Below are 22665 nucleotides of genomic sequence, written 5' to 3'. Positions count from 1 at the left end.
GCTCCTCCCTCATCTTCTTCAATCTCTTCTCACCCTGACCTCCTGGCTGCTCTTTGCATACTTTTGGCCTTTTCTTCCAAGGCAGAGGGCCAACCCACCAGCATACCGTATGTTGGACTGCCAACAAGGAAAGCAGATAACCAGGCGAGATCAAGCTGTCAGAAGTGAATACAAAACACGGTGAATATTCTCCCCAAGATGTCTCTCAAAGTGTGCATGTCGACGTTTTCTCGGTCCATCCGCACCCACGTCCAAACAACGTCGTGCGTGACCTTTGTTAAAACCTTGAGTTCAGAGTCTTCAACCGTTTATTTGAGTGATGACAGCCTAATGATTTTCAGAGCTTCATAAGCATCGTTTTTCCCTTGATCAGATTTGAGGTCACGCAGGAAGTGTGGTCAAATGATTTGGACTTTCCCACCAGCTATCAAGCTAACTCAATTGGTTCAAACTTGGAGTCATTACGGCTATTTTGTGTGACACAAATGGCTTTCAAATACTATCTATCTATCTATCTATCTGCCGCAAAATGTTGTGGAATAAAAGATAACATGACGGTTACTTTGTGGCTGTGCCCGTGGACTATATTTTGCCCAAAGTTCAGTCAAAGACAACGGGGCCAGGCAGGCACAAGTGAGTCTTGTCATTTCAGCTGTCAATAGACCCAGAGCCAAAGCTGATCCCTCAAAAGGAAGGAAGGAAGGAATGATAACCATTTACCACTGATACTGGTGAGAGAGAGAGAGAGTGATAATTCTCCAGCCCCTCGTCCATGGATCATTTCCCCCAGAAACTGAGGGATGAAATAACTAAGAGACTCAGCTAAATGGGTGGCCACTGCGTGTAGGCCTATTGGCGTCGTGGAGGATGAAGGTCCGGCTGAAATACTTCAGGTAGCGTTCAATGACTACAAATTACCCTTTGGAGCCACCATTGCTACTCGTATTCAAGACTCGCACGAAACGGAGCGGTGAAGGCTGGTGTGAAGGAGTCCTGAGAAAAGACGAAGGCAGTCGCAGCGCCTCCCCGGTGATGACTGGACATGGCTTCGTAACCGCAACCACCAACCAGAAGAAGGAGTCACTTGCCCAAGAAGTGCCAAGCAGAGAACGAATAGTATTCTGGAAACGATCAAGGGCGTTTTGCGGAATGTCGAGTGAGTCCCTCAGAGCTACGCTGGCCTGGACAAACTGAACTTGGTGATGTGTTGGAGGAGAGGAGTGCAGGTAAATGCACTGCACTTGTATACGCCACAAAGCCATTTGTGTTCACTATCTGGTGGATAAAGGCCAGTATATTGCTGCATAGTCCACTTTAAAAATGGTTTGCTGAGTCCTTGTTTATGCACTTGGTGGCCATTTGATATTTTCTAGATTGTCCCAATTTTGCTCGTTTGGAAATGGCTGTAGAGTGTGTTTGCGTCACTTTGTTTTTGTAAATTGGATCCAATGCTTGCTTTTTCAATCAAAACAAATATTTGCGTAAGAAAATCAATCTTAAAATTCAATAAGGGCACAGACAACATGAACTGATTGCTTTTGGATTTTTTTTCTTTTCTTTTTAATCAACTAGAATAAAAGAATCACTATTTGAACGATTTGGACACACGTGCCATTTGTTTACGCTTCAGTCGGGCATCGAAGCCACTTTTCTTTCTCCCAGACGAGAGAGACTCCCCTCGCGAGACACTCGTTCATCGCGATGTTTCGGTGTGTCGCCAAAGACTTGACCGAACATATCAATGGAGCAATCGGAAGAGCGGAAGTGCTTCCACCATACCCAACACGTCCCCCATCTTAGTTCCAATTGTGTACGCGAACACCACACCCTCACGGCTTCTAAACATAAAACAGCGAGCATGGAGTCTGACGGTTACAATTCACTAAAAGTGGAAGCGTTTCCAAGTCGAGTTGTTTATGTGCCAACTTTGCCGAACGTAAACGACGGTCGAATTGTTGCCATTTTACTGCGCGATTTGACGAGGGCGGGTCTATGCTGCCAGTGAGTGCTACAGGGATACCAAGATGGAAATCCAGGGGCTTTGTGATGCCTCTAACTTTCACTCGCAACATGGCGCTCCACACGCAGACACGTCGTCGGCGTCGGGGCCACTTTGTGTATCAATCTATCGTTTTCGATCCCCACAAGATGAAGCGGATCTCCAATTGGAACCGTCTGAATTTGAAATCAACAACAACAACACACCAAGGGCATCTCCGCTTCGCCTACTGGCGGAAAATGGTAGCGAGGTGGATTTTTCGCCAGTCAACAAGCTGCGACTCGGCGACGAAAACAACATACACAACAGGCTACTTTGCAACGTGAGCCCAGAGGAAGACGGCAAGAACCAGGGCATCGTGACTACGTCTACTTTGGTCATTTCTGCTCGGAGAGCCGCCCAAGTCGAGGACGCGGATTCGACATTGCAAATGGCGGCGCCGCCGTCGCTTCCACCCCAAGGGGAAGAGGAACTCGCGCTTGAGGAGCAGCAGCCGCCGCAGCAGCAGCAGCAGCTAACGTTACCATTTCCAGTTTTGCGGCATCAGCGTGGCAACGGAGCCTCCAAGCAGCCGTCACTGACAAGCCACAACCTCCCCGGGCTGGATAGAATCGCATCGAAGGAGAGCAGCAGCAGCAGCAACAACAACAACAACGCCCAAGAGCTCTATCTAGTTTTTAATGTTTATCAAGATGATTGGAACGGTGAGAGGGACAGACATCGACTAGGCTCCTCGTCTAAAATGTGGGACAAAATGAAAAGACGAGGATTTGAGTGCCCGAAAGCTACTCCCGTGGAGTTCGCAAACGCTAGCCACGGGCTTCTTTGCGCTTCCACCCAACATCCGGATGGGTCCGACTCGACCCAAGTTGAGGATCATTTTACCAACAGCTCTTTAACAACCAAGGTCGGTACTAAAGCAACAGACGATTACCACACAGTGGAAGACGTTGTTTTGACCAACAAATATGGCGAGAAATTATGCGGTCAGCTGTGTACCGAAAACGGGGAAGGGAAGGCGTTTTCCTTTCAGGCTCGGAATGATGCTTTCATTTCCGCAAGTTCGGACTTTGTGGAAACCGCCAAGGCCTCGCAGTTAATTTTGGATGACGTTGCCAATCCTGCCGCCGCTCTCTCCTCAAATCCCGATTCCAACGGAACCTTTTCTGGAACCATTATGATCAACAATCAGACCATCGTGGTGACCATCGAGAACGGAACGCTGACTCTCGCTGCCCCGTCTGACGGATATGTTCACAAAGAGGACGATTTGGTCAGCTTAAAGGAGCATTTAGGAATGAAAGGTCACGAAGATATTGTTCTTCTCAACTATGACGGCGGCACCAAAGCAATTGGGAAGATCAGTACTACATTGGCAGTGTCCAGCCACCAGGAAGAGGGCAGGCCAGGCTTGTCCAGATGTGACTCTGTGACCATGGGCAACATCGCTCCCCCCACCTCGAGTCCCGCTCTTCACTCCAGCTCTGTTGTCAAGCAGGAGGCCGCCACCGCCGAAGTCTTGCGTGAAGAAGAACCCCAAAGCCGTTTGGTTAGCGCAGCACCTAGCATCACAAACAAAGACTCGAAATGCGGCGGAGTCCTTTTCCGCAGCAGCAGAGCGACGGCTGTTTCTTTTGCCTGCCCGCAAACGGGATGCTCGTGTACGTTTGACACGCGGCAAAAACTGAAGGTTCACCTCCTGAACCACGCCGAAGACCCACGGCCCTACCGATGCACGGTGGAAGGCTGCGGCTGGGCTTTTGCCACGTCCTACAAACTCAAGCGGCATCTTCAGTCCCATAACAAGCAACGGCCGCATACGTGTCACTTTGAAGGCTGCGGCCGCTGCTTCACCACCGTCTACAACCTTAAGGCTCATACCAAAGTCCACGAGCAGGACGACGCCTTCGTCTGTGAGATCTGCAACGAGAGGTTTCGCAGCGCCACGCGTCTCGCCAATCACCAGAGGGTCCACTTTGAGCCGCAGAGGCCCCACAAGTGTGAATTCCCAGGTAGGGAACAGACGCTGATGTTGCAGAAAACATCTCAAATCTAGGACGGGCAACGCCGAGTGCTTCAAACGGAGACTGAGGGCTTAGCGGGAGCCTGAAATGAGCCAAGTTTTGACGCCGGCCTTATTGATCCATGTCTCATTTGTGACGCCGCTTGTCCATTTCTACTCGTTTCAGGCTGCGAGAAAACGTTCATCACCTTCAGCGCTCTCTACTCGCACAACCGCACTCACTTCAGAGAGACGGGCCATTTCACCTGCACCTACCCGGGATGTGCCAAGATGTACGACAAGGCCTGTCGCCTCAAGATCCATTTGCGAAGTCACACCGGTAAGTTGACGCTTGACGAGACGACGTGCTTGGCGCGGTGATGGATTATGGAGCCGATCATAATGAAAGACATTGACTCCCGTCAGAGAATCGGTGGCAGCAGGTTGACTCTCCTGTCATTGAGCGTAGATGTGCTGCACGTGTAGCTTAGGGGAGCGGGAGCGAGAACGGGAACTCCACCTCCCCTGCCAGCCTGCCCGCCCGCCTTAAGCAAGCGCACTCCCCCGACTGACTGCTAAACTCCATTCATTTCCTTCTTCGCCCCTTTGCAGGTGAGAGGCCTTTTGTTTGCGACTCCGAGGGCTGCGGCTGGTCCTTTACAAGTATGTCAAAATTGCTCCGTCACAAACGGTAAGTCGCTCTTCATCGATGCACCCGTTCTCGCTGAAAACAAAAAGTCACAGACTCCAGCGGTCCTTTAACAGCAAACACGACGACGATCGCCGCTTCGTCTGCACCGAAGAAGGTTGCGGGAAATCGTTTACCCGAGCAGAGCACCTCAAAGGTCACACCATCACGCATCTCGGCACCAAGCCCTTCCAGTGCCACGCGGAAGGTATTGTACCGATTGAATCGGCCAAATACGAACGTTTTCAGGGCAGTTCAGTAAGTAAGTTTGCGTCCACGTTGGGGCGCAACGGTTCACCGTGTCAAGTTTCATTTCGGTCTGTGCTCTCTTTCAGGTTGTAATGCAAAATTTTCAGCTCGCAGCAGCCTCTACATCCACACCAAAAAACATAAGGAGGACGCCAGCACCCTCAGGACTCGATGTCCCGTGTCAAACTGCCCCAAGCACTTCTCCTCCCGCAGCACCCTTAAGAGTCACATGCTGAGACAGCATCAGCTCAGCCCTGGTCAGTAAACATTCTTTTCCTTGTGAATTTCTTCTTGAGGACTCGTTTGAAGCCTGCGCCTTTTCTGTCGTAGATGTTCTCAGCCAGATGGAGAGCACGCCCACTCTGACCCCCAGCAGTGAGCTCATTAGCCCCACTCCAGTAACAGTTCCCGGGTCAAGTCTTCCTGGAAGCGAGCAGCTGACTAACTTGGACCTGAGCTCGCTTTTCTCTAACGTGTCCGGGAGCAGCGGCACGTCTCCTGCCAGCGTCGGCGTCGGTGGGAGCCACTCCATTTCCAGCGGCACTTTCACTATGGACCTCTCCCTGGTCACTTCGGGCATCCTCGCTATCGAACCGTCCGCAGTCGGCGGCGCGGCTCTGGCCGTTTCGAACGGCACTGCGGCCAGGCCCGCGGACCCTCTCGGTATTGAAATGGGTCCTCGTCGCAGTTTGGGCGGCGCGGTGGGGGGTGACGTTCTACCCCCTCAGGGCACCCTCAATCTGGACGACGTACAGAGTGTCACGCCGGAGGCCCTCGGCGCGCTCACGTCTCTCGCCGTCCGGGCTCCCGGTTCCCTTAGCGAGCCCGCGCTCGAGCAGCCGCTCGGCGCCCTCGGGATGGAACCTGCGGCCTCCTTGGCGGTTGCCCCCGTTTCGGAACTGTTGGCCTCACCTACGAAGCCGGCGGAGGCGGGTGGCCACCGAGGGCTCGGGACTCGGAGCGGTGTCCAGGTACTTCCAAACTGAAGTCGTGTTGTCTGAAAAAAAGAAAGAAGATTGATTTGTTCATGAACGGAGGAGGTGTTACTGGACACATGTTTAGCCTGCGGTCTAAGATGCATTTAGCAGAGAAACAATACGGCTTTGCTTGTAACTCAATGTAGTGACCAGAATTCTTTTCTTTCTTTCTTTTTCTTTTTGCCAGAACGGCGGCTCGGCAAGGACGGACTACAGAGCTATTCAGCTGGCCAAGAGGAGGAAGCTGATTTGCCCTGCGCTCTCTGGTAAGGCAGAGCATCTGTAGCTATGATGTGAAGCCACGCCATCGACTGGGGCTTTTGCAAAAACATCAAGCGACTTCATCGCACTCATCTCGCTCTGTTCAGGGGACTCTGGAGCAAGTCAGAGAAAAGCAAAAGGAGCCAAATCCACTCCGTCCAGTGCCCGCTACAGTGAAGGAGGAGCCGCAGCGTCTTTTGGAGGCCTTCATCTGCGCGACTCGAGTGCGCAGTTTGTCCAAATTCAGCTACTCCAGGTGAGATTGCAGCGTGCCGTTTGAACGTGAGCTCAAGCTGTCATTTGGATATTATAGCGAGCGGAGCCCGCCTGCTGAGTTCTCCCCCATCCACTTGTGAAACCTTTGTTCAGGATGAGCCGGGTAGCGATGGAGACCTAGCTTTTCAGCTCACCTCCCAGCCGTCCGCCTCTCACTCTCAGCTCACCGTTGACCTTCCGGTCAACATTTTACAGGTATGTTGTTTGACAAAGCTTTTCTTGAATAGTCACGCCGCAATGCTCCGTTGGCATTTTTGGGATCGGATCCTATTTGCGATGCAGAAAACGGGAGGCCGGCCGGGTTGTTTGTGTTTGCGCTTTGTTTGTGTTTGCGCTTTGATACAAACGTCTTGGTCTTTTCCTCACAGGAAACCACAGTAAGCACAGAAGAAAACAGTGGCTCTGATGACTCGCAATTCACTGAAAGCACAATCAACCTTCAAGACCTAGAGTGACCGACCGAGCGAGCGAGCGAGCGAGCACACCATTCCTTCCATGCCACTATACAGTGTTTTCCTAAAAACGACAGCCAAGTTTGACTAGTAATCTTTTCGATCCCTGACTTGCGTAGACCGTCGACTGGGACCATAGCGATCCAGCCATTGGTTTCTCGCTGTCGTTGGTGTGGACAGGAAAGCTCAAGCTTCATTGCGTAGCAGCACAGGGTGCCGCAACATCATACCGAAAGGGTGACGGTGGAAAGTGGCAATTCAAATTCTTTTTTTTTTTTATCTTCAACCCAAGTGCATTCAAATAGAGCCGTGCAAACGCGGACGTTTTCTCTATGTTTACATCATGGCGTCTTTGCCTTCGTTTTGCAATGCTTTGCATGTCACTTTGCTCTTTACATTCTGTCTTACTACTGACACCACGCACGTTCACGTTTTCCGAATTTTCCACAACTTGCGTTTTCTGATATGTGAACTTACATGAGATCATGTGTGTGAAAATGTATTGGCATGTGTTAAGGTTCTGTAGACTATGTTGATTTGGCGTATCTTGAGCTATGGCACAGACTAATAAACCCATCCGAAGCATTGTTATTGTTGTCGTCAAAATGGCCCGGATTTTCCACTTTTGGATGTGTAGAACACCTGCGAAAAACTCCCATCAAACCAGCAGGAGGTCATTTGCAGCCAACCTGCCATCGCCGGATCAAGATTGAGTCACGGGAACGGATGCGAGAACTGCAGCGACAACTTTCTTAGCAGTTTTGATCCAGCAAATGTACATCGAAATGCAATATGTTTGAATGTTGACTGTGTCCAACCTACCAAACTCGCATTGATAAATCCACCAGGCCACGCTAAAATATCAGCTATTATTGATATTGTGTCAAAATGTATTTCATCAGATGGGCTAAAAATGAGATGTTACCAGCCGAGGCAAGTTATAGATTGAAGATACGCGGGACGAGTTGGAAAGAAGCTTTATTAACTATGGCAATGAGAAACACACGCTTTCACACTTTAATCATTTCCATGTAGCAAAATTAGAAATGACTACAAATCATTGTAAGACTATAATTATTTGTAAAACGAATTTACCTAAAAAGTTGTACGCTGAACTCATTTCTATTCATTTGAAGTCCTAAAGATATGGTTTGCTGGGGGGGGGTTTGTGCTCGTTTTTTTTTTAAATAAAGATTTGTGTCTTTAAAAAAAAAAAAAGCCAAGCATTTGTATTTCCTCCTTCCTCCGTTGACGCTTTGCCGGCCGGGCTCGCTGGAAAGAGCCGCAATGGTGCTAACGAACAGAGCAGCGATGATCGACAAAGTTTCAATCAAAAATTGAGATTGACTAGCTTTTCCGAGGTTCGGCTTTGAATCGCGCTCCCTCAGAGGGCGCCGCCGCGGACGTCGTGCTCGTCGATTGCTGAGTTGACAAACTGCAATGGATTGGGAATCGCAGCGTGTAGTGGACTATTTGACAGAGGTTGAGGAGGCGGCGGAACAAGTTCTGACCACCAAACAACAGGTAAATGTCTTGTAACGTGTGCCGTGCGCGTTCAACGAAACAACAGCAACAACAATCGGGGTCGGTCGGTCGGGCCGGCGCGCCTTGCATTCTGGGATAGCGGATGCTAGTTGTGTTTGTTTACACAAGTCGGAGTGTTACTTGAAGTTAAGAAGCACGTCGTCGCCTTGCGTGCCGGGATAGCGGATGCTAGTTGTGTTTGTTGACACAAGTCGCAGTGTTACTTGAAGTTAAGAAGCACGTCGTGAAACTGACACTTCATTCAATCCAAGTCTGTGATCTCTTCCATGTGTGTTTGCATCGAAGATGATTGACCTGGATATGAAGAGAAACGGAAACAGAGAAGCACTGAATGCACTGAGAAAGATGTGTTCAGGTTGGTGATCCCGTGATTTCAAAGTTCATGACATATGACATGTGTGTATTGGCAACGACTCACTCGTTCCCGTCCGTCACTTGCAGATAAAGTCAAGGTTTGCTTTGGAAATACGTTCATCAAATTGCCCAAGTCCACGGCCAAAGAAATGATTCAGAAAGGTAATTGAGGCTGACCACGCGCCGTGACGTGTACTCTTCTGTCAATGCAACTGACTGCCAACATGAGTTTCAGTGAGAATTGAACTCTTGTCGTGCTAAAGCATTCTTTCCTTTTGAAAACATATCCAATTGAAATGGCACACCACGCCAGGCACCAACTTTCAATTGAAATGGCGCAGCAACAACCTTGCATGTGTAACTTGCTTTTCATTTTGGATTGCTTGTGTGTAGATCAGGACCAGTTGGACAGTGAACTCAATCACCTCCGCCAAGGACTGAAAGCAAATGTCAATCATCTAAATAAGACGCAAGGTAAGAAAAGCATATCCAATTTCCCATACCACAACATGATGAAATACAGCATATACCAAGCAGAAAGTGGCAAGATTCTCGTTACAGAAACGCAATGACGCTCTTTTTCTCTTTACATTTTTGCAGGAAAGCCCGAGCTGAGAGGCTACAACCTGTTACCGCTGTCCACTGAAGAAATGAAACCCATTGAGAGTGTCTTAAAGCTGTGACGTCACATCTTGCACAGGTTTCAAGTGTGCAGGTGTATTTTGAAGCATTTCTGATTTTTGTCCATCCAGTCATCCAGTTCTACTATCCCAGCTGATGTCGGGGAGGAGGCAAGGGACACCCAGAACTAGTTTCCAGCCAATTGCAGGTGGCACCTAGACAAACAGCCATTCACACTCACTCGCAAATCATTTGGAGCGGTCAGTCGGCCTACCGCGCGTGTTTTTGGAGCCCCGGACCTCTGAACTGTGAGTCGGACGTGCTGGTGTTGCTGACTCTTGAATCGTTTACGTGGCCAATATTGTCTTTGTTACTGTAATAAACAGTGGGAAACAGCAAGTGTTCTCTTTTGACTCCACGCATGAAAATGGATGTGCCCCAAACAGCTGTCATCACGTCGTCATCATCATCGTACGTGACATGCCGCGTGCCTCTTTGGAAGATGTCGAGGACCACCTGAGTGACGCACCTCTGCCGCTGGATAGCGGGGGCTATTCATCAGCCGCCACCGACTCCAACCTCCCGGGAATTGCCAAAAAGAACAGACAATTGCAAACAAAAGACTGAACGAATTCAATCCAACTGCGAATGTGTAACCCATTCCCTGAAGCCAGAGAATCAATCGTAACAGATGGGATCAAATCCAACGCACCTTGTGCCAGTCTGTCTTTCATTGCGTTGGTGCGATCAACTTGCTTCATCGGAAGAAAAAGTCGTCTGGCGTTAGTTTGATTTGATTCGCATTGAAAATTGCCGTCATGTAGTCAGTGATGCTCTCAGGTGTTGCGCGGGTGCGAATGCCGCAAGTTGGCCAGGATGACAGGAGCTAGAAGTGATGCACAATCATTTGGGTCAACAATACCGTACGGTTCCTTCATGTACTACATCTATCGCATATGTCCGTTTGAAGGATACGTTGGAATGTGATCAAGTTTCTTTTTTACGTTCTTCAACCTCGGAGCGGAGCGGAGCGTGTTGGTTTTCTCGAGTTCCACTGGGGGCTCGCGGGCGGCTAGCGGGTGGCTCGCGGGCGGGCTCGCGGAGAAGTCAATGAATCAGCAGGCAGCGCAGCCCTCCAATGAAAAAGGGAAATTGTTGATTCAAATCAGCCAATAGAAGCAGCGAGTGGCCGCGCTTCTCCTTTCAATAGCCAGTATAGGTGGGCGGTTATTCGCCAGGACCCGCCTACCTTGAATTTACGTTTGGTTGCACGCAGTATGCAATTTCACTTTGTTTTATTCAACGTTTAGCGTGACTGAAGGTAAACATTGATACATTTGTAGGGATAGTCGTACTGTACTTGTGAGTTCAAGCGCTTACTCTGATTTGGGTATCTGTGCTATTTTTTTTTATATCTTTTTTTTTCCTTTCTCCACGCTCGCTCGCCTGCCTTGCTATTTCAGCAGAGCGGATTCTCCAGTCGATTTTCGCTTCTCCTGCTTTTTCTTCTCCCACTGGAAGTCACCATTTCAACGTTTACGCTGTTGGAGCATAATGTCAAGACCAGTAAGGTAGGTATGTCTGTCCCCCCAAACGGCCGGCCAACAACGGCAGTCAGACGTAGCTCTCTCTCGCACCGTAGTTGCACGCCTCCGCCCGCCATATTGTCTTTAAGGAGGCGGCTGCGAGCGAATGCTTTTCGCGGAGGCAAAAAAAAAAAAAGATGTAGGCATGAATGTGGTGTGCTTCACTTCTTACGCGCGCACGCTAGTCAAGCAAGTATCCCAGTGACATTGGGGCGTAAGGATGTTTTCCCCCCTATTGGTTTAATTTGCATCGTTGATGACCGTGGAGGCCTTGCGTAAGAAAGTCCGAAACATTTGTTTGTTGAAGGCCTGATCCTTGCTTCAATACCGATGCTTCCAAGCACCCATGGAGGCTCCGTGTTGGAGGCTCCGTGTTGCCCTTTTTTTCTCTCTCTCTCGCTCACTCACGCTCTCTCTCTCTCGCTCGCTCTCTCTCTCAGCTTTTTACTATGAAGGAAAATATGACCGTGCCAGCTGTGCGGGTATACGAATGGACTGAAATTGCTGATTAGACTGACCTAAATGAGAGATGCAATGGCGTGAAATGGGCTTTATTTTCATATGATTTTGCTGGTGGGGCCTGACTCAAGTGGCTCCCTCTACCATAGCGCGTTGTGAAATAAAAAACATTGAAATGACTTCTACTGTTCGTTTTGGTAGAAATGATGATTTTTTTTTTTTTCCAGTAGGATGGCATTTTTGACATCCTAAGCATACATGAAAACTCGCCAAACTTTGGACACTCACTCGTAGGGCCTGGTGAAAAGGTCGATATTTTAAAGCACAGTGGCTCTACAGCGCCACCTCGAGTGCAAAAAAACAACAACAACAATCCTAGTACGTTTGACCTCGGCCTACAAAAATTGGCAGGCACATGTTGCACCCTGGGATGTACAAAAAAAGTCTATTGGAGCCTTAGTCTAAAATGAACAGGTAGCGAGCCATGAGTTTTTGACTATCATTTGAATGTCATTATAATTATACTTTTGCACCCTTGTCCTAGGACGAGATGATTCACCTGATTGACTTCGAACTTTTGTTGTACCGTCTTAAGACCTGCGACAACAACTAGCAAACATTTGGGGACTTTTGAAATATTATATGATGGGTGCAGTGCATCAAATTTTGTGTCTCCAACACACATGAGAATATATACCTACCAAAATGTTCTCTTGGAGACATTTGCATCATAGGAAGTCCACCATTTTGATTTTTTTTTTCTCTCTCTCAAATTGGCCCCATTTTTGGCCTTTTATAGAGTTGCTTTTTATATAAGCTCTTTTGGTCCAAGAGCTACCAAAATTGAGACGTGTAACAGCTCAAGACTGAGAAAAAGTCTCTGGAGTTGAAAAGTTGGCCATTTTCTATTTCCTTTCACAATTGGCCTAACCTTTGGCCTTTTATTAAGACACGTTTTATCAAAGTAGCTTTTGTGGCCTTCTCAGACCACACGACGGACTACAAGATAAATATTGTTGTTTGTCTTGGAGCGGCTTCACGTCACACTCCTGAGCGTGATGTCCTTCCTTCCTTCCTTCCTTCCTTCCTTCCTTCCTTCCTTCCTTCCTTCCTTCCTTCCTTCCTTCCTTCCTTCCTTCCTTCCTTCCTTCCTTCCTTCCTTCCTTCCTTCCTTCCATCCTTCCATCCATCCATCGGTACAGGTCCACTGGCAGCTGTCAATCATGTCAACTGAGGCATTCCATGCACTCTTCTTCCGAGATAGTGGAGAAAGGGTTGTCGTGGTGTCTGGCTTGCTTGCAATAAGAGACAATGATAACGTGCAGCTCTTCATCCACCTTGTTTCATAACACGGAACGAGCTTGTCGGCAGCGACTGACTGTAGCTTGGAACTTGCACCAAGATGGCTAGTAAACAGCTGATTCACAATAACGCGGGAATTCAAATGCGCTGGCCTTGAATTTTTCGACACATCCGGCCGGGAGATGTTTTTCTTTCGTCTTAGGGCATCTTTTGCATCCAGGTATTTGAGGAGAAGATGGTTTGAAGGAGTCATTTTAATCACACCCGTCCGTCCCCGAGTATCGAGATCGAATTTGTAAAAAAGAGATTTCATGTTTATCGAAATGAACTCAGGTTTTTGTGAAAGCCACAAGTTGAAGCTCTCCAATGTTTTTGGAATGATGTTTCTATTTGCTCCAGTGTGAGCTGCTGGTAATTTTCTGTTGACAGAGTATTCTTTTTTTTCTTAAATGACTTCCTATAAAACATTTCCTTCTCATACGCTATTGTACAGGGCTCCGTTTAAATGAAACAAGGCGCTTGTGAAAAGTTGTGGAGCGACTAAATCATTTTTTTCCCTTCTGTCCTTACAGGAACAGAAAAGTAGTGAACTACTCGCAATTCAACGAGTCTGACGATGCAGGTAAGAGGTTTCACTTTTTGCTCTCTTCCCGCTCGGATTTTTCATGGGTGTGCCTTTATCATATCATATCATATATCGTATGGAAAATGCAACGTTGTCATCCATCCAAGCCATTTCACTCTCAGGGCATTCGTAATAATGAAGTAGTCCAACTGTGATGAAATAATAGAGAGGCAAAATGTCAGCTACGTTGGAAGGAAGGAAGAAAACAAGTCGTGAATGGATGGTCTATTTATGTGGCTAGTGCTACATGTTGTTCTGTGTAGATGAGGAGTACGGTGACGCTAATCCCAAGAAGGTGCGTAGTGCGGCACCCCGTGAGCTGAAGCACAAGAGCTCCAAGAATTCACAAGATGAAAGGTAAGGACACCCAAACGGAGCCATGTCTTGTCACCGTGGGATAGGGGGGAACGAAATTTCGGTTTCTTTGTGTGTCTTTGGCATGTGGAGAAATTGACAATAAAGCTGACTTTGACTTACACATCAGTCAGTCAACAAAAGAAGCTGCTTGCTCTATGGCCGGGCCGGCCGGCCGGCCAGCCAGCAGACAAAACACTGTGGAATATGGTTGGAAGATCAGTCCAAAATAGCCATTATTTTCCAACAATCTCCCATGGCCGCAAAGGGATTTTGATAGCTAAGGAAAATAATGCTTGGCACAAAGTATCGCTGCTAATTTTAGGTGGCAAAAATGACACCATAGCAAAAAATACCGGTACTTTTAGAAAAAAAAAAAAGAAACGAATCAATGGTAGCTCTCTGGTTGTATTCAAATACATGTCATTTCCAAACTCCCATCTATGTCTTGATTTTATATATTTTTGGGTTTGTTCTGTCCTTTTCCTGAATCTTGGTTTCAGTGAGGACTCTGAGGACAAACTCTCCAAATCCAAAAATGATTCTGCTGGTAAGTCCACCACGACTCATGCTTCCTATCTTAATGATTTGCAAAGCGCTAGCTAACAAACCGGACGTGGACTTCCTTGGTCTTCCAGATGACTTTGGTAGTGACGACGAAGAAAATGACTTTGGCGAGGAAGAAGATGGAGGAAGCGATTATGAAGAAAAGAAAATCAAAAGAGGCAAGAAACCCAAGCTTGAGAAGCCTAGCAGAAGGACACCAAAAAGAAAACGTGACACAGGTAATGTGTTGTGTGGCAAAATGTGTCAACGGCTTGAAATCCAAGAATACTTACTTTTATTAGGGTCAAATTGCAGGATTTGGGAAGTAAAAACAATGGCTCCAAATGATTGATTCTCAATGTAGCTAGCTATTGATGAAATTTGTCACCTCTAAATTCATTGCTTGCATTTCAACCTTTGGTATTTGCATTGCTTTGGACTTCTTTTCAGGTTCTTCTTTTGTTTGATCAGGGATCATTTTTTGGTGCCATGTTTGCAGATTGCAGCGACGACGACGACGACGACGACAAGGATCTCAGCCGAAAGCGAACGGTACGTCAGGCCGCCTCCAAGGCTGTGTCCAAACAAAGAGAGATCCTTCTGGGCGACGGAGGCAGTGAGGACGAAGAACACGAGGACCAAGAGGAACCCTACCTTGATCGTAAGTACATCAAGGAAGGCATCAACAAAACCTTTGAAAGGTGTGAAGATGAAATGTGGGGGGAAAAAATGATTCAAGTAGTTTTGAAGTGCCGCCCACTGTTAAATAACACTATTGACATCGTCCGAAGTGTTCTAAGGGTTGGACTCTCTTCCGCTCACTCACTCACTCACTCACTCACTCACTCACTCACTCACTCACTCACTCACTCACTCACTCACTCACTCACTCACTCACTCACTCACTCACTCACTCCGGAGTTGCCACTGATTGGCGCAGAGCAGGCGCGGGCATACATACATACATACCTGCCTGCATACGTATTATCGGCGCCCGTACATTGGGCTTGACACAATGAGGACATTGACACCGCCGTCTCCCAATGAGACAGCGTGGCGCAAAATGGAATGTTGATGCAAAAGCCTTTATTTCTGATATGGGTACCATGGTGGACAAACAGCATGCGTGCAGCGGTATGGTGAGCTATGGCTGCACGCTGAAGCGGCAACACCTTTTCCGGCCGGCGTCGCTTGATTTTCCTCAAACGGACAGCCGCCGCACCCGAGCCGGCCGGCCGGCCGGCAGGCTGGCACCTCCCGCTACAACCGCAAGTGGCGCGACGCCCTGCTTTGCTTCGTCTGCCATTGGTTCATCCAGATGAGGATTTGAGGAGATGGAAATAATCATCTCACAGGAGACCGACCTCCAGCAGTTGGACCCAAGGTATTTGAATGAAAAGAATACATCTGTATGCAATTGAGCCGTGCTGTTCTCGGCCCAAAAAGTAGGACAGTATGCCTGCCTGCCTGCCGCTCATTCTGACCACCTTCAACTGCCTCTGTTTTCATTGGCTGCGTTAGATAGTATTAGCATTCAAAGAATGATTTTGTGTTCCTTATTTGACATGGCTTTTCTCTGTTGTTCTGTTTCAGAGTCGCTCGTGGCCTTATTGTTTGGAAACGGCCTTGGCAACCTACGATGGAAGTTGTTGTTAGCGTCTGGAAACCGGAGTTGTCTGTCAACTTCTCCAAGTCATGGAAATGAACGACAATTGTCCAAATGATAGCAGAGATGCAATCGGCAATAGTTGTGGCCTTTGTTGACTCGGACACACAAATGAGCAAATGTTAGTCGTTTGGAAGGTTGAACTTATCTCGCAAGGCATTCGAACAAAATAAATGTGTATCGCTGAAACGGCCTCATTTGCTCTCCTCTTAATAATGACGGACGGACGGACGGGCTCCACTGACCCAAACATTGCAAATGTTTGTAAATGTCATTGTTGAGTTCCTTCCTTCCCGCTCGCTCATCTCGCACTCGTTTTGTCATCCAATCCACACTTATTATTTATTCTCTTGTGCTTCAATTCAACCTCACAAGAGTTGAATGAAGTCCAAATGAGTCAAATCAGCTTGACCGTTTCCACGTGCCACTTGGCATTGGACAGTATTAAGACTTTTGCAAACTATCTTCACAGTCATGTTGAATTGGAGTGAGCTCCAGAAGCTGCAAATTGCATACATTGAAGAAAGAAGCGCAAAACCACACCCAAAGCAATCAACCCAAATGAATCAAAGTCCTTGTATCCAGCAAGCCTACCAAAGAGTACACAGATTTGCTTTTTCCTTCCTTCCTTCCTTCCTTCCTTCCTTCCTTCCTTCCTTCCTTCCTTCCTTCCTTCCTTCCTTCCTTCCTTCCTTCCTCCCTCCCTCCCTCCCTCCCTCCCTCGGGTTGCTCCCACCCAACCGAGTTTTGGGATGTTCCAAGTGGCATTTGAGCGTGACCCATTTGCCAAGTGACACCATGTCTCTTTTTACAGCTGATGAATCTGGCAGCGACGAGGACTTTATGGTGGAAGATGACGACGACAGCGACTACGGTCAATCCAAAAAGAGAAGCAAGAAGGTGATTCGACGAGGCCGAATGGACAAGGAGAAGAAATCTCCCAAACCCAGATTAAAGGCTACAGGTAAGGAAGGACAATGGTTGTTTTTGGAGACCAACACTGTCAAAACGGGCTATGCGCTCGGTCGTCCAATGCGCTAACAATTGTTGTCGCTGCCTTTGTAGTCAACCCTAGCCCTATGAAAGTTAAGGGCAAAGGCCACACCACCACCACCAAGGCTTTGGAAAAGAGTTCACCCAAAGAGGAGGAAGATGATCCTGAGAGTCCCTTGGAGGAGGAAGAGGGGGAAGCTGAGAAGAAAGAATCCTCCCCTGCCCCCAAGATGACAAAGAAAGGTGCTGGAGAGGAGCAGGAGCAAGAGCAGGAGGAGGAGGAGGAAGAAGAGGAGGAAGAGGAGGAGGAAGGTGGCTCGGAGGAGGAAGCCCCCTCTGGGGAAGACTAGATCATTTCTCATACGCTTTTCATGGTTCATTTTGGTTTTTTTGTCCTCTTGGTGGCCTGGATACATGGTTTGGACTAGATGTGCTTGACTTCTGTTTTATTCCCCCCCCCCCTCTCGACTCACCTCGAGCATGGATCACAGCCGAGCCATACCATCGTCTGATATCACACGTGAGCCATTCTTTTGACCTTCCTTCCTTCCTTCTTTCCAATAGGAAAACATTCTGACGCTTCTGAAACAAATCTAGCGATATTTGTTTCTGGTTCCTCGATAATCCGTCCTGCGTACGCAACAATTTCATTCATTCGTCCCCCCCGCCCGCCCCCCCTTGAAATGCAAGTCTCGTTTTTTCCTGGCAGTTGCTGTGAGGCGCTAAATTTCCAGACATGTTCCTTTTAACAAAAAAACGTTTCATTTTACCATTGCTACATTGACAAATGTATCGCCGGGTTGTCTTTTATTGTCGTCTTTTATTTTGTGCTTTGCGGGTGGAGCGGTAAACCGAGAGAATAAAAGAAAATAAAGTTTGCAATTTTGGAAATGATTCATTTGGTTGAATGTACTTCATAGATCACTGTGATAGGTCTGCTGTTTCACAAGGCATTCTTCATTCACTTTTAATCGGCCAGCATGTGTTCATGCCCAATTTTCTAGTTCCAATTGCCTACCTACCTACCTACATTCACGGTTGCTTCTGCTTCAAGGTTTCTAACCATGCACAATCCCTGCAGTCTCACTGTAGCCATTTAATCGTTTATACCATGCAGGCACCACCTAGTTTCTTTTATTTTATTTTATTTTGAAAGAATGCATCTTTTCTTCCTCAAATTTGTGGATTATCTTTTTTGTTCATTGTATTAGTTCTATATTATTTTTTTTAATGTTTGTTTTTTAAGAAACGAAATAAAGTATCTTGATCGAAAATCTTTTCTGCCTGTCCAATCCAATCATTCACCTCATTTCGAGCGTGATTCAAAATTTCAATATAAAATACAGTACAGTGTGAGCTTTGATTCAGATAAGTTACGAAAAGCCACTGTGGCAAATGTGATTGCAGCTTTGCAAGGTCCAAATGCGAGAAAGAATGTCGCAAAGGACACGGCAAATAGGCAACCGACGAGAAATAAGAAGTGGGCCCTGCCTCCCTACCTCCCTCCCTCCCTACTTGCTACTTGCACGAAAGCGATATCTAGTGGCCAATATGCTTGTTTATCTTGAAAGAGAAGCGTTGGGAATGTCAGTTACAAGACAAAAGAAGAAAATTGGTGGGCTGAGCTAATCCACTTTATTGTGAAAGAAACAGGCCTATGATACATCATGTTTTTCTCCCACCAAACGTGAGGCACCGAGGCAGGACAGGTAGGTGATCATCCGCAACTGTTATTCTGTCATTGCTTATTTGTTAACACATTGAAACAAAAGATAAACATTCCAATCTATCCGGGGGGTGGGACAGACAGGCAGGAAGGAAGGCGGGCAGGCAGGCAGGCAGGAAGGAAGGCAGGTAAACGACACCATACAGAGAGAGAAGGAGAGGCATGATCCCGTATGCTTGCCATCCCAAAACATATGATTGGCTCAAATCGGCTTTTGTTTTCATTTAAATGGAGAATAATAAGGTTCCAACCAAGCACATTTGGTCATGTCATGATATCACAAGTGAAAAGTAATAACAACTTCAATATTATTCTGTCAAATGCTGTATGTAAGTCAAAGGCGACAGGAAAAAGAAGAAAGAGTAGTCGGGCAGTCGGAAAATTCTTGATAAAAAGCAGATCAGTCAGGGAAACTAGTTTCACTCAACAACTCTGCCCTGAATTAGAGAGAAGAAGTAAGAGAAGAATAGTATTAAAAGACAGAAGTGGAGACAATCGATCAAAAGTGCCTGTGATGGATGTACAATCCAATCGATGTACTAAGTGGAGGTGAATCGGAACGCTTGATATTATAGCGGGTGGGTCGCTTATATTGTAAAAAAAGCTTTCAACTCGAAAAAGAACAAACATTTCAAACAGGTGATGATACTGACTTGAGCTTTGAATCGGAGCTATTGAATATTTCCTCAGAAGGACTTTTGGTTTTGCTTTTTCTCTCTTTGACGTTTTAGTGCTGGATATTTAGTGTGGAGTTTGTAAATTGTTGTCTGTAATCTTCCGTAGCAAACTTTGTTTTGACGGCTAAGGGTTACACATACTCCCGAGCTGTGGAAGGCTGCGATTGGCGGTAATACTGCTGGCCGTGCAGGTCCTCTTTGGAGCAGGAGCAACACAGCAAGGAGCCCCCGAGAATAGTCAGACTTGCCGCTGCCCAGCCCACAAAGAGGGCTGAGCCAAACTCGTACCTGCGCAGGAAAGAGAGAGAGAAAGAAAGAAAGAAAGAAAGAAAGAAAGAAAGAAAGAAAGAAAGAAAGAAAGAAAGAAAGAAAGAAAGAAAGAAAGAAAGAAAGAAAAAGAAACATTTGGAAAACACAATACAACAAACCAAAACAAAATACAACGCAACCTCGGGCTGAATTGATTAGGCTTTTGAACGACGACTCGCTAGATACTCAGATTTCAGCACGGCTACAAACATTAAGAAGCACTTGAAGATTGATAGAGTTCAAAGTAGACGAGGGACTCTTTGAAACATACCTGGCATTGGCTGGGGTATTTGGGTTGAAGAACTGATAAGACACCTGCGTTGCATACCAGGAAACGGAAACCAATGTACACAGACCTGTGAGAAGAGAAGAGAAGAGAAGAGAAGAGAAGAGAAGAGAAGAGAAGAGAAGAGAAGAGAAAAGCTTGAGAACCATCCATCCACCCAACCCATCCACCCACCCACCCATCCACCCAACCCAATCCGTCCGTCCATCCATCCATCCATCCATCCATCCATCCATCCATCCATCCATCCATCCATCCATCCATCCATCCATCCATCCATCCATCCATCCATCCATCCATCCATCCATCCATCCATCCATCCATCCATCCATCCATCCATCCATCCATCCATCCATCAGCATCAAGTTGTACCTGCTAGAAGGAAGAGAGCCCCTCCAGTCACTGCGATGCGCGTCTTGACGGCCGGGTTATTGTCTCCCACCTTTGTGCACTTCATCCCAACCACACTGATGATGATGCCGATTAGGCCCAGCAGTACCGCCACCACCATGAGGGCACGGCATGTCTGGATGTGGACTGAAGACAGGGGGGGGGGGGAAGATGAAGCATCACCAGCAAAGTTCATGTTCATTTCAAGTCATTCAACGTCAAAGAGAGCACAACAAGTACAGCCGAGCACTGTTTGACCGTGCGAGGGCTTTTGGACCCTCAAAAACAATGTCCTTCCTTCACACATACATAACTCAGTGGGGGCGAAGGAACATATTTCCACATCATTGACTCGCATGCACACATGAATAAGTGAACTTGAGGGTGTCACCGTTGTTTTATTATGTGGAGGTGGTCATGGTTTCTGTCCGTGTGTCTGTCTGCCTGCCTGTGTGCTCGCCTCGCCCCTCCCTTCCTGTGCCAACTCACAATCAATGTCCTAATCACAGTCACCTGCCTCTCTCTCTCTCTCTCTCTCTCTCGTTACCTGTCGCGTATTTAAGTCCTGTCTGCGTGTCACAACCTTTCCGGGTTGTTTTTTGTCGGTCATGTCTTTGCTTCTGCCGTTTTCTGTTTGCCGTCACTGTCGGTCAGTCCTGTTGGTGTTTTGTGATGCTGTTAAATGAGTTTGCCAGTTCCTGTCTGTTTTCCCTCCATGTTTTCCCTCCATAAACCGAGCTGATCCAAGCTGCATTTGGCAGATCCGTGACAGAGGCTGGGGTGGTGTGGTGCGGTGTGGTGAACATTAGCAACATACTACATGCTATATTCCATTGTGTTTTGACTCACGAGTGCTCCACTTAGAACAGTACACTTTGGAGATGGCTCAAAAGTTCTTTGTGTGCGCGCGTTTGTTTGAAGGAGTGAATCGTCGCTTGTGTTTGCCTAAACACAGCCCATATTCATTCAGAAAGACAATCAAACTTTCTTCAGAGTATTCAGCAGTGGGTAGCAAGTGGAGTTTTCGCTCCAGTGCTCGCTCGCTCGCTCGAAAACCATGTGGATTTGTATTGAGATGATACAATGGAGATAGTATGCTAAAAATATTGGTACAAGTCTTTGTTTGCACAACATGCAATGTGAGGGAGGGAGGGAGGGAGGGATTCAATGTCAAAACTCACTTCATTCTTTCCATATTGACAACATGTGAACATTGATCTCGAAAAAGGATTTGACTTTTGTTATCGCGTCCCTACAAAACGGTGACGACAAAGAGTAGACCGGAGCACAAGATAGATATTTATGAATAGCAATCTCATTTCATAGGTTGTTGTTTTTTTTTTTTTTTTCAATCTATTCAATGAAGGTTGTGCGTTAACTCGGCAGGCAGGCAGGCAGGCAGGCAGGCAGGCGCATGATGTTAGTAAGGTAGCAGGTACTGTACTCACTGTCGAGCGAGAGCATGGAGTCAAAGATCTTGCATTGGACCTGCCCTGTGCTCTGAGAGGCGCAACTCATCCACAGCCCCTCGTACAGACCCACGGCGGTGATAATGGCATCGCCCACGTACGACGATTGCTTCCACTGGGGCAAAGCTGTGGTGGAGATGATGCCCATCCAGCCGCCCAAGGAGAGGAAGTAACCCAACAGCTGGAGACCCAGGTTTGCCATCCTTCTCCAAACTTGCGCAAGGCTTGATCGCTGTCGCTGGTGGGCAATCCGATTTGGCTCAATTCTTTTCTATCTGGCACCTTTTGATCGGATCTCCGGCCGTCACTCCCTCCCTCCGTCCGTCCGTCCGTCCGTCCGTCCGTCCCAGTTAAAACAACTCCGATATGGAGAATCACATTGAAAGAGTTGCAAAAATGTCTCTCCTGTTGGGGGCAAGAGTGGAGAAATTTCACAGGCAAAATCAAACGCAACCGAGTCTTTTGAGTTACCTGTTTTTCCAGACAGTATCCTATCTACAAGGTTCTTTGCATGGAAAGTTTGCTCCTTTCTGCTGCTCACCCCTCAAGTCCTCACTTCCAGGCTCAAGTGCCTCAGTGCAGGCTGGATGGATGAAAGGCTTTGAAGAAAGAGGGGCAAACTGGAAACGTCAATGGGCTGACTTGAAGAACTGGCTCGTGGTGGTCAGACAGTCACGCCTACAGGGAGGCCACCGATAGGAGGAGGAACAAATGGGAACGGCGACGTCATTCAACTTTCATCATTGGATGCCAGTCCTTTGATGAAGCATTTGAACGGAACAGAAGAAGCGGCAAACAGGCCCCAGCAAGGGAAATTGGGTGACCTGGAATGACACGGCATTCCATTTCAGTT

The 22665-nt window shown here is 47.4% G+C and overlaps 4 protein-coding genes and 2 long non-coding RNA genes across 7 annotated transcripts; 4 read left to right on the top strand and 2 right to left on the bottom strand.

The window, feature by feature from the left end:
• Positions 1 to 1795: 1795 nt before the first annotated feature.
• On the top strand, positions 1796 to 7491 carry si:dkey-156n14.3 (zinc finger protein ZXDC). The gene is made up of 10 exons (XM_049733077.2): positions 1796 to 4011; positions 4189 to 4341; positions 4614 to 4692; positions 4767 to 4897; positions 5025 to 5195; positions 5269 to 5909; positions 6103 to 6181; positions 6284 to 6432; positions 6546 to 6647; positions 6821 to 7491. The coding sequence occupies exons 1-10, from the start codon at positions 2025 to 2027 to the stop codon at positions 6905 to 6907; spliced, it is 3579 nt and encodes a 1192-aa protein (XP_049589034.1). The 5' UTR covers positions 1796 to 2024; the 3' UTR covers positions 6908 to 7491.
• A 619-nt stretch (positions 7492 to 8110) lies between these two features.
• On the top strand, positions 8111 to 10996 carry pdrg1 (p53 and DNA-damage regulated 1). 2 transcript variants are annotated; one of them, XM_068652456.1, is made up of 6 exons: positions 8111 to 8428; positions 8735 to 8804; positions 8891 to 8965; positions 9182 to 9277; positions 9404 to 9732; positions 9811 to 10996. In XM_068652456.1, exons 1-5 carry the CDS (start codon positions 8345 to 8347, stop codon positions 9484 to 9486), a joined length of 408 nt encoding a protein of 135 aa, XP_068508557.1. In that variant the 5' UTR covers positions 8111 to 8344; the 3' UTR covers positions 9487 to 9732; positions 9811 to 10996. The 2 variants fall into 2 exon arrangements, with proteins under 2 accessions (XP_068508557.1, XP_068508558.1); XM_068652457.1 differs by having other exon boundaries at positions 8117 to 8428; positions 9197 to 9277.
• LOC125976996 (uncharacterized) lies at positions 8131 to 10495 on the bottom strand. Its single transcript, XR_007484534.2, has 2 exons — positions 10137 to 10495; positions 8131 to 10003 (listed from the first exon to the last, which is right to left on the bottom strand). It is a non-coding gene; the product is annotated as an uncharacterized lncRNA (long non-coding RNA).
• Positions 10894 to 18229, top strand: nucks1a (nuclear casein kinase and cyclin-dependent kinase substrate 1a). The gene is made up of 8 exons (XM_049733084.2): positions 10894 to 10995; positions 13344 to 13393; positions 13660 to 13753; positions 14254 to 14300; positions 14389 to 14535; positions 14796 to 14957; positions 16777 to 16926; positions 17028 to 18229. Exons 1-8 carry the CDS (start codon positions 10979 to 10981, stop codon positions 17303 to 17305), a joined length of 945 nt encoding a protein of 314 aa, XP_049589041.1. The 5' UTR covers positions 10894 to 10978; the 3' UTR covers positions 17306 to 18229.
• Positions 14964 to 16667, top strand: LOC137840770 (uncharacterized). The gene is made up of 2 exons (XR_011087790.1): positions 14964 to 15680; positions 15890 to 16667. It is a non-coding gene; the product is annotated as an uncharacterized lncRNA (long non-coding RNA).
• Positions 18230 to 18576: 347 nt separating the features above from the next.
• Positions 18577 to 22624, bottom strand: cldn19 (claudin 19). The gene is made up of 6 exons (XM_049733086.2): positions 22284 to 22624; positions 21792 to 22217; positions 20326 to 20490; positions 19939 to 20023; positions 19500 to 19646; positions 18577 to 19118 (listed from the first exon to the last, which is right to left on the bottom strand). Exons 2-6 carry the CDS (start codon positions 22012 to 22014, stop codon positions 19082 to 19084), a joined length of 657 nt encoding a protein of 218 aa, XP_049589043.1. The 5' UTR covers positions 22015 to 22217; positions 22284 to 22624; the 3' UTR covers positions 18577 to 19081.
• Positions 22625 to 22665: the final 41 nt, after the last annotated feature.

Source organism: Syngnathus scovelli, chromosome 11 (genome assembly GCF_024217435.2).
Source record: "Syngnathus scovelli strain Florida chromosome 11, RoL_Ssco_1.2, whole genome shotgun sequence".
NCBI lineage: Eukaryota > Metazoa > Chordata > Actinopteri > Syngnathiformes > Syngnathidae > Syngnathus > Syngnathus scovelli.
Note: the sequence above shows the minus strand (reverse complement) of the source record. Positions and strands in the feature narration are given on the sequence as shown.

What these genes read in the sequence shown, in the direction of transcription:
- cldn19 (XM_049733086.2), bottom strand. Translation starts at nt 22,014, where the DNA reads ATGGCAAACCTGGGTCTCCAGCTGTTGGGTTACTTCCTCTCCTTGGGC. An exon ending in CTCCATGCTCTCGCTCGACA is followed by an intron (nt 20,491 to 21,791) that starts GTGAGTACAGTA and finishes CCCTGTCTTCAG; the next exon opens with TCCACATCCAGACATGCCGT. An exon ending in AATACCCCAGCCAATGCCAG is followed by an intron (nt 19,647 to 19,938) that starts GTATGTTTCAAA and finishes TTTCCTGCGCAG; the next exon opens with GTACGAGTTTGGCTCAGCCC.
- nucks1a (XM_049733084.2), top strand. An exon ending in AAGAATTCACAAGATGAAAG is followed by an intron (nt 13,754 to 14,253) that starts GTAAGGACACCC and finishes TCTTGGTTTCAG; the next exon opens with TGAGGACTCTGAGGACAAAC. An exon ending in AAAAAGAAAACGTGACACAG is followed by an intron (nt 14,536 to 14,795) that starts GTAATGTGTTGT and finishes CCATGTTTGCAG; the next exon opens with ATTGCAGCGACGACGACGAC.
- si:dkey-156n14.3 (XM_049733077.2), top strand. Translation starts at nt 2,025, where the DNA reads ATGGAAATCCAGGGGCTTTGTGATGCCTCTAACTTTCACTCGCAACAT. An exon ending in CTTCCAGTGCCACGCGGAAG is followed by an intron (nt 4,898 to 5,024) that starts GTATTGTACCGA and finishes GCTCTCTTTCAG; the next exon opens with GTTGTAATGCAAAATTTTCA. An exon ending in TTCCGGTCAACATTTTACAG is followed by an intron (nt 6,648 to 6,820) that starts GTATGTTGTTTG and finishes TTTTCCTCACAG; the next exon opens with GAAACCACAGTAAGCACAGA.
- pdrg1 (XM_068652456.1), top strand. Translation starts at nt 8,345, where the DNA reads ATGGATTGGGAATCGCAGCGTGTAGTGGACTATTTGACAGAGGTTGAG. An exon ending in ACTGAGAAAGATGTGTTCAG is followed by an intron (nt 8,805 to 8,890) that starts GTTGGTGATCCC and finishes CGTCACTTGCAG; the next exon opens with ATAAAGTCAAGGTTTGCTTT. An exon ending in TCATCTAAATAAGACGCAAG is followed by an intron (nt 9,278 to 9,403) that starts GTAAGAAAAGCA and finishes ACATTTTTGCAG; the next exon opens with GAAAGCCCGAGCTGAGAGGC.